Raw genomic sequence first — 9853 nt, 5'->3', positions numbered from 1 at the left:
CAACAGAAACAGCAAGACTGAAGACAGTCTGTAATAAAGGTTCTGCTGATTAATTACAAAATAGCCAATCTTTTAAAAAAATGAAGCCTGAATGTGGCAAAACTGAAGCAACAATTAATTCTGAATTACTGTTTTCAAGCTTTCAAGGTTTTATTTATAACTCGTATAATGTCATGTGGAGCAACAGACAAAGCACAAGACGACATGCTCAGGGATAAAGCAGACCCGAGGACAATTGGAAGCAAAGGAAAGGTTGTTGTTTTTTCTATCAAAGCGATTCTTGCAGAAGGGAACAACACTCTGTTTCCTTCCTTTAATTTTATTTCAGACATTGGCCGTCTTAAGCTCTTGTTAATATTCCTGCCAGTTTCGGGACGTCGTTCAAACCCCAGTCGCGCCACCCAGGGGCGGTGTTGGGTTATTTTGACTCCTCTCCTCTCGGCTCTGCTTCATCAGTCTTGTCAGTCGGGCCGGCGGCGTCGAGGGAGGTGGTGCTGTTGCGCACAATGCGCGAACCTGCTCAAACTTAACTGAAAGCGTATTGTTCCACCAGCTGTTAACGCCGAGAGAGAGAGTTGAAGGTTCGGGGATCTGTTGGACTCGAACAATTCCGCCCAAACCTCCATGATGCTCTGCTGGAGGCGCTGAAGTCTCTGCGCGCTGCAACGGATCAGTTTTGGAGTCGCCAGCAGCAGTGCGCGTCAGCCGGGGCACGACTGGCCGCGTTGTTTTTATGAAGTTTATCATTGCTGCCTGTTCGGGAGCATTTTTGTGTGTGGGATTTCTTCAGTTCAAGTGCTTCTGGAGACGTCTGGATTATATCACCGTGCTGCTCTGATACGGTGGAAAGCGTGCAGATATGTTTTCGCCTCATAGAAGTTTAGAGCTCTGATAAAGTCCCATCATTGCATTTTAATTACCAAACATCAGCTGAACGCTGCAGACGGGGTGACCAGCCGGGGGGAAATGGCCAGCGAGCGGAAACCACGGCTTTGTATCATGACAAAGGGGGAGAACGGGTATGGATTTCACTTGCACGGCGAGAAAGGGAAGAGTGGACAATTCATCCGTAAAGTGGAGTCCGGCTCCCCAGCAGAAGCCTCGGGGCTCCGCGCTGGGGACCGTGTGGTGGCAGTGAACGGTGTGAACGTGGAGAAGGAGACGCACCACCAGGCAAGCAGCTTCTCATTCATGTTTAAGAGGTTTAAAGTATTTTGAAAGAGAGTAAGAGGGGACATGCGTCAGTAGGACACAGCGCCTGTGACCCTGCTGTGCTGCACCTCACACCTCCTGAACCGTGTTTCGTTGTTAGGCCACATGTGCGTTATTTTGACTGTTCAATCACAAGTCCCACTTCAAGTCTTCACGTTTAACTCTAAGATCTGCACCCACAGATGTCTTCAGGCGTTTTTCTGTACAGTTTAAATGACAATCGAGAATCTGTGAGAATCAACTACGCCGCTGAGTTTATGGATTCCGGTTATCAATCGTGTTTTCTGACCGTTGGTTCTTGCAGAACAATGATGGCATGTGTCTACACTGTGGAATGAGAAACAGTAAGGAGCAACGTCATTTATTGGAGCATGTCCAAATTTTAGAGACACACGTGCGTGGAAGTAGTTCTACAAACGGTTGCAGGTCTGTATTGACCCGCTCATCCATCATCCATCTTCAGCTGCCAACCCAAACTTGGGTCATGCTGACAGCAGCTCAGGGAACTTCAACCATCTCTGACTGGGGGGTTTACAGACGTTCCCAGATCCGTGATGAGATGTAATCCACTTGATCTTTGATCTACCCCCCCACCACACACACACACAAACACACACACACACACACACACACACACACACACACACACACACACACACACACACACAGGCAAAAATGTACGAGGTTGGTAAATCTCTCCAGGTGTCAGCACCACCTCAACTGGCTCCTTTTGACAAACTTCAGCTCTATGCCATCCACCCTCCTGAGGAAATCCATCTCAGCCTCTGAAAGCTGTGTCCTGTTCTTCCGCCACAGTGAGGATTGTTCAGGAATTGATGAGGAAATCAGATCAATAAGAAGAATTGATAACAGCTTTGATGTGACAAAATCTTTTCAATTCCGGATTCTTGATGATCTGCATCGCTGTGATTGCTTTCCCTTTTAGATGCATTTCTTAGATTGAGTTGTGTTCCTGGTCACTCCAGCTGTTCTAGAGGATTCCCTCTCCTAAGTGGTACTCCGTGATCTCCGTCCTCAGGTGGTGCAGCGGATCAAGGCTGTGGACAATGAGACAAGGTTGTTAGTGGTGGACCAGGAGACACACGAAAGTCTGCGCAGTCTGCGGCTCACACCTACAGAAGAGATGGCTGTTGTTGGGGGCCAGCTTCCATCCTCCGCCTCCTCCTCCTCCTCTCCGCCAGCATCCCCATCCCCTGCCCCGTCATCGGTCCCGTCCTCCCCCAGTAAGAAGCAGGAGAACGGGTCTCTGTCTAAGCAGCCGGTGGCACCAAGCGTCCCGGTGCAGAAGCCCACCAGGAGGTCGCCGTCAAAGGCTGCAAAGAAGGTAAACTTACCAGCCAGGACTTAAAAAAAAAAAAAAAAAAGAGCAGCATGAATGTTTCCTTTCAACTGAACAAGTTGTTTATCGCATGAATCTCTTCTTTCTCAGTGTGACACAAAATAAGTCAGACAATCAGACAATCAAACAAAGCACACTTTGTCAACCTCCAGAGTTAAAAATACAATATGCAACAGGTTGTAGGTTGTGAGTCACCTCTTGGGTTTTCAGTTTCTCTGCAGACATACTTTTACCTTTGTTTTCCTGCTGCTCTCACGTAGATGGCGTGCAAGTTTTCATGCGATCCTATGTAACCTTAGTTACTCTGCACACTTATTCCAATATGTTACCTTGGCGTTATTACATTGGTAGGATACCTCATAAACTCCTGGAGAGATTTTGATGAAATCTGATGAAAACTAGACTGGAGGTGAACCGGATTAAACAGATCTTGAAATCTGCCGGAGGCCGGCAGGATCTAGCGGTGTTTTCTATACATATAATACTCTATACATATAATAGATACATTCCTGATCAATTCTTTGACTTCTTGTAAAATGAAATCATCTAGGAGATTTGATCTAACTGTTTTTAATATGACGATTGACTTTTCAGAAATGTGGGCTGCACGGTGGTGCAGTGGTCAGCACTGTGGCCTCACAGCAAGAAGGTTCCGAGTTCGAGTCCCGGCTCGGGCACGGGATCTTTCTGTGTGGAGTCTCCATGTTCTCCCTGTTCCTGTGTGGGTTCTCTCCGGGTACTCCGGCTTCCTCCCACAGTCCAAAAACATGCAATTGGGGACGAGGCTGATTGATACTCTAAATTGACTGTAGGTGTGACAGTGAGTGTGAATGGTTGTCTGTCTCTATGTGTTGGTCCTGTGATGGACTGGCGACCTGTCCAGGGTGAACCCCGCCTCTCGCCCGTTGACGCTGGGATAGGCTCCAGCCCCCCCGGGACCCTTAATGTGTAGGAATAAGCGGAAGATGACGATGGATGGATGGATGGACTTTTCAGAAATACTTTGAGCATATTTTGATGAAATGAGGCCATGTATTTTAAATAGGATAGGCTTAAGTATTCAAAGGTTATTTCAGCCAAAAAAGGGAAACTTGCCTTTCAAGTGCTCACACTAAGGTGTCTTGTTCTCACAAAGATGGTCCATTTTTCCATTTGAGTTATTTATGGACGTGTATGTTCCTGAGATAAGCGTGACATTTTTTTCTTCATTTACAGCACTTTCTTTATTTGCATCACCCTTCGGTTGGTTATTCACGTCCCCTTTGCATATATTTGACTTGGTTCCTACCTGTGGCTGTTTGACAGGGACTATAAAGAGTGTGACAATGGAGAGTGACATGTTGTGTTGAAAAGGATGATTAATGATGAGTGAAGTGGGCTGTCGTCAGTGTCCTGTCAGGTTGTGTAGCTCAATGTTCTCCAAAGATTGGAGGAATGTGTGTGTTTGTGTGTGTGTGTGTGTGTGTGTGTGTGTGTGTGTGTGTGTGTGTGTGTGTGTGTGTGTGTGTCCTGAGCAAGGTGAGAGGTCAAAGAGGAACCTAAAGGTCAGAGGGCATGAACTGTCAGAAATGAGGAATCTGGCTGTAGAAGAAGAAAAAAAATTATTTTAAAAAGTAAAAGGGGTTCATACAATGGGAATGTCTGAAAAGCTTTTGTTTTGTTGCACATAAATCAGATTTATTAGGATACAATGTTCTTGAAATAGTTCTCTCCCAGGCCATCCTCCTGAAGTTATTACCAGAGTTGGGGACTGCTCTGAATTGCTTAACACATACGAGCACGCACGCACACGCACACACACACACACACACGCACACGCACACACACACAAAACAAAAATCATCTGTTTTATTGGTCCACATTGACACGGACAACCGGATGTGTTTCCGCACGTTGTGTCTCTCTTGGAAAACAAAGACCCGAGCTTTTGTTTCACATGGATCCCAAAAAGTCGACTTCTGCTTTCAGCATTTGCTCAACATGTGTTTCCACTTAGTTTTGCTCGGCCAATGTGTGAGCGGCACCCATGCACTGTTGCTACGAGGGTACTGACACGGCCAATCAGTTCCATTGCAAATCCTCGGCACACGAGGTGCGTGCATGCGTTCGCGTGTGCCCGCCTGCGTGGGTGCGTGCATGCTTAGCATGTTTGGCTTGGTAACCTGTGGGGAGACCTGTGGTTGGTGGATCGGCTCAGGAAATGCTTAAAGGTCTCATGTTCCTCCCGTTCTCACTGCCTCTAATGACCAATAACACAATAGTAGGAATGTTTAGCAACAAGATTAAAGTACAGAAGTAACGTGTGATTCGGTTGTAAATGACTAGATGTTTCTGTTCTTATGTCAAAGGAAGCGGTTCCACCACAGAAATGCAGACTCAGTTTTGGCTCTGCACCCTGATGCAGCATATTATGTCTTGTGTGTAGTCGTCAGTTCGTCCATGTGGCCAACAAGAAGCTCTGGCAATCTGTGTAGCGTAATTACCACAACAAACACAGACAAACCGTTCAGCGATTTAACAGTTATCACCACATGATGAGGAACAATCCAGAACATTTTTAATCTTTCACAGTAGTCAAAGTCAGCTCCAACAGACGGAGGAGAGTCAGACTGCTGAGAGCAGCACATTTCTTCTCATATTTTAAAACAGGAGAAAAAGAATGCGAGCCAGAGAGAGCAGACCGAGGGAACCCAAGATTGAGTTGCCAATAACAACCTCCAAGATCTGCTGGAAGGAGCGTCAGGAAGTGGGCCCCCTCGGTGGGGCAGAGGAAGGGGGGGTGGCAAAAATTTGCAGGGCAGTGGAGTTGTGCAGTGAAGTGGGTAGTTGTGGACGATGCTCGTCTCTTATTTTACGTCAGAGATGGTGGCGGGTGTGCAAATGCTTTTGAATGTTTTCTGCTAAAAGACAGAAAAATAGTTTGCAAGCAATGGACCGACAGATGAGGAGACGAATCGGGACGCGCAGCTCGAGATTTAGATTTGAAGTCTGTCTTTCGACAGCTGAAATAAAAAAGTGGAGATTTTGTGTCAGAGAGTTTTAAGTCCTCTCTTGCTTTCTGCTCGAAAACGTCAGAGCCACAGGGTAAGAGATAAAACACACACACGGGCATGATCATACACACACTGCAAATAACACAAACTATTTTTTCCACAACTGTAATCAGTCGCACATTTACCCAACAGACATCCTTATAAATAAAAGTATGCGAATCCCCAGGTTACATGACACTGGCTGTATTTTTCCTCTCTTTTATGGCCTCTCATCTCCCCCCAGCTCTTTTTGTTGCATTCCTCTCATGTTTACTTCACTCTTGATTTGTGACGCACGGTCGAGGGAGTCAAGCAGCCTTGGCTGGGTAGAGTTCTACCCGGTACTGGAGCTTTGGAGCTGATGTAAATATGAATATAAGGGAGTCCGAAAATGTTGACATGGACGTGTCCGCCGATGCTTGTATTGGTTTATATTTCAAGGCTGTCATACAATTTTTCATGTTAAATGAGGTCTGCAGCAACTCTTACTCCAACGCTATTTGAAGTTCTCAGGAGTTTCAGTTTATTTGCTTGTTTGGTTTCACACTTGTCTTTTTCTGCAACGGCTGAACATGCAAAAAGAACTTCCCCTCGACTTGAGTCTGCCGTGATGCTGCTGCTGCCACTTTCCTCCCTGTAAACAATCATGTTGTGGTTTGCAGCTGCTAGCTTGGACGTCTCTGTAATGGTGAAACATTAGCTGATGTGAGCTAATTTAGCATCCCTCGCTACTCACCAGATATTTTATGCTGTTTTTTTTGGATTTGTAATAAGTAAAACAAACCTTGCAAGTGTATCCATGTTGTAAGGCACTTGTTTGTCTCCCAGCTTGTTTTGTGCACTTTTATTATTTATGTTTTATTACAGATATTTGTGTACTTCAGGACAGCATACTACCACCCTGAAAAGCTATCATACGGATTCATTTCTTTTCAGATAAAATGAACTGAGGAATAGAAAAAAAAGATGACTACACCTCAACCACAATTGTAATAATAATGGTAATTAACACGAGATGACCGATGCTAAAACGTCTGGCTGAGGAATGGAAGAGACACATGAAGGACGAGGGAGCATTCTGACTCTGGTTTTATAGGTATCGTCTTACCTGAACACACACCTGAGGTGTCACTGCTCTGTCTCCAGGCTTGTCTTTCTCTCCCACATACACTCAGCGTCATTGTCACTAAAGCCCACGATAACGTGTCAGGTGTCACTTTCTCACCAGAACCTTTTTTAACTCTCTCACACACACAAACACACACGTGCATATGCACATATGCACACACTTGCTGTATGTGGTTGGTGTTAAGAATATAAACATGGCTTCAGTTGTCATATCTCCGTCATCAGCGTGTGTTTGGATTTCGTCTGTGTTTTTGGATTTGGTGAATAAAACATCACGCAAGCTGAAGTCACACAGAGACGGACGGCGGCTGGTGGGGTGGAATTCTGGGGGTGGAAGGACGATCTCACAGAAAATATGTGAAGTGACCACAACCTCTGACACATACTTTAAAAAGATGACACGACAGCAATGTCCATGTACATCAAAGAGGATCTTTTTTGGTGATGGACACACCAATTTCCTGGTTCAACACCATCAAATGAAAGGTGGTAGTTACTGTTGTTAAAACACATCAGGGCGCCCAGCTGGTCCAGTGGTCTACTGCATTATCCACCTACGTCTACGTCGCTCCTTGGAGCAAAAGACTGGGTGCAACAATGGCCAGACAGCACGGTAGCATGATATGGTGGTGTAGATGGGGAAAAACAGGGAAAGTTAAAAAAAATAGATCCCCAAAAAAGAAAGTCTGCATCAGGGGGAAGGTTATTGTGGTGGTTGGTACCAACAAAAACACTCGTCTTAGCAGCACGAGATGAGTGTTTGAGTCTCTGTGTGTTACAACTTTAACCCAACCGACAGGGTTTTCCAACACTTTACCCAGTGTTTTTTGTTCCTAACCAAAACTTATTAACTCATCTAAAAACATTATTTTTCCAAAAGTGAATGTCATTTCATTTCTTGTTTTGTTTTTGGTTCTTTTTTTTTTCCACCCTTTTTTTCTTTCCACTTGAACATGGCTAATCACCATATTTCCAAGCTCCCCAGGGTGATGTTCCAGCCCCCCTCTGCCAGCGGGGCGAAGCTGCAGACTACCACGTGCCTCCTTCCGTACAGTCGCTGCTTGCCACCTGACACCAAAAAGTTTCGTTAGCTGAACCGATGTGTTGTCAGGTAGCAACAAAAATAACTGCACTACACTTCCCAGGAGCCAGAAACATCATAGCGCTACGTTACTGAACCAGCAATCTCCTGCGGCCACCATACCAACTTTCTGTTGGTTTCAGTGCTGCTGGCGTATAAATTTGACCGATGTGTCATTTGAAATGTCACTTCACATATTTTTATGAGATCACGTTGGGGGGTTTTGTTTCTGGTGCTCTCTTGCAGCTCACCTTAGTAAAGCTACACAAAAAACATATTCTGATCTTTTCTTGTTGTTCTTTCCAGTCCCCTGGATCGGGGATAGTTGTTGGAAAGTACGCAGATAGTCGTTGCTATGGTAATGGTGCATCAGAATGAATGTGCTGGAAAGATACTATGGCAAAACCAAGGACTGATTGCTGTTATTTCCAATAGCAGTAGAGCCTCGAAACATTAGTAGTTTGTCTCCGACAGGAACTATAAGAATCAACTCCAAACCCACCTGTTATCCCACAGACATTTAGAAGTGAACGGCACCTTGTGTTGCTGTAAACCACAACATCATGTTTAGGATTTGTTGGGGCCTGGTAGAAACCATCTGCTCTCCATTGAGCTGGTACACACACACACACACACACGTGCACACACGCGCACACACACACACACACACACACACACACATACCCCCTCTCTGAAAGTTTTAACAGATGTTCGTGTGTGTGTGTGTGTGTGTGTGTGTGTGTGCGTGCGTGCGTGCGTGTGTGTGTGTGTGTGTGTGTTCAGAAGGATACTGCAGCTCTGTGGGTAATATAAGAAAATCTGTAACATGTGTTTTTTATTGTGTGTTTGTGATTGTGTGTGGTGAAGTTCTACAGACAAAGCTCCAACATGAATATGTTCATCTTCAGTTCAGATCATTGCTGCAGTTCTGTTATTGGAATGAATGTGCAAGAAAAGTGTGGACAACATGTTTAAGGCTTGAGGTCAAGGGTCAGATATGTGACTTACGATGAATCATTTTGACATTGAATTTAAAGATATTTGACAAAACATGTAATTTCCTCACTTCTGTCCGAGTTCTTCCTAACTCTTCCTAACAGATGTAATGGAGGCTAATTTCATTAGTCAGGTTTCTGTCAACATATTTGATGCACATTTTGAAGTAACATGCTACAAAAGGTTGATGGAAATGGCGGAATTTGAAAAAGTCCCCAATTTTTTTAGAGTTAAGACTCATTTGACCTTGTTGGAGTTTTTGATGTCGTTGTTGTTGTTGTTGTTGTTGTTGTTGTTGTTGCTTATTTTGTGCTGGCTAGCAGAGGCTAAACACCAGCTCAAGAAACCCCTTGTGTTTGTCACTCTCGTGTCCAGCAGAAAGCAGCCAGACCCTGCATAATGGGGCAGCACGGTGGTGCAGTGGTCAGCACTGTCACCTCACAGCAAGAAGGTTCTGGGTTTGAGTCCCGGCTCCAGCACAGGATCTTTCTGTGTGAGTCTCCATGTTCTCCCTGTTCCTGTGTGGGTTCTCTCTGGTACTCCAGCTTCCTCCCACAGTCCAAAGACATCAAGAGGGGACGAGGCTGATTGATACTCTAAACTGACTGTAGGTGTGACTGTGAATGGTAAATGGACTCAATTTTATATAGCGCTTTTCTACATTAGCAGCACTCAAAGCGCTTTACAGTGTCATCTCATTCACCCATTCACACACACACTCTCACACTGATGGTGGAGGCTGGCATGCAAGGCACCAACCTACTCATCAGGAGCAATTATGGGTCCAATATCTTGCTCAACGACACTTCAACATGGTCACTGGGGTCAAGAATCGAACCAGCGACCCTTCGGTTGCTAGACGGCCACTCTACCCCTGAGCCATGCCGCCCGAATGGTTGTCTGTCTATATGTGTTGACCCTGTGACAGGATAAGCAGTAGAAAATGGATGGATGGACCCTGTATAACTCTTCATCTTCTATATCCCTCTGTATATTTTGTTTGTTTTTTTTAAGGAAATTTTGCAGATTCTCATTTTTAGAACA

The 9853-nt window shown here is 45.1% G+C and overlaps 1 protein-coding gene across 1 annotated transcript in view; it reads left to right on the top strand.

The window, feature by feature from the left end:
- The first annotated feature begins 477 nt into the window (after positions 1–477).
- Positions 478–9853, top strand: part of LOC147245245 (Na(+)/H(+) exchange regulatory cofactor NHE-RF2) — a 34159-nt gene continuing 24783 nt past the window's right edge. Inside the window, exons 1-2 of the mRNA XM_086185290.1 lie at positions 478–1173; positions 2252–2557. Coding sequence (XP_086041416.1) covers positions 967–1173; positions 2252–2557 — 513 coding nt within the window. The 5' untranslated portion in view covers positions 478–966. The remainder of the gene's footprint in view (positions 1174–2251; positions 2558–9853) is intronic.

This window comes from Aulostomus chinensis, chromosome 18 (assembly GCF_037954235.1).
Source record: "Aulostomus chinensis isolate RoL2024-O1b breed Wild chromosome 18, RoL_Achi_v1.0, whole genome shotgun sequence".
NCBI lineage: Eukaryota > Metazoa > Chordata > Actinopteri > Syngnathiformes > Aulostomidae > Aulostomus > Aulostomus chinensis.
The sequence above is the reverse complement of the archived record's forward strand: the minus strand, read 5'-3'. Positions and strand labels throughout refer to the sequence as shown.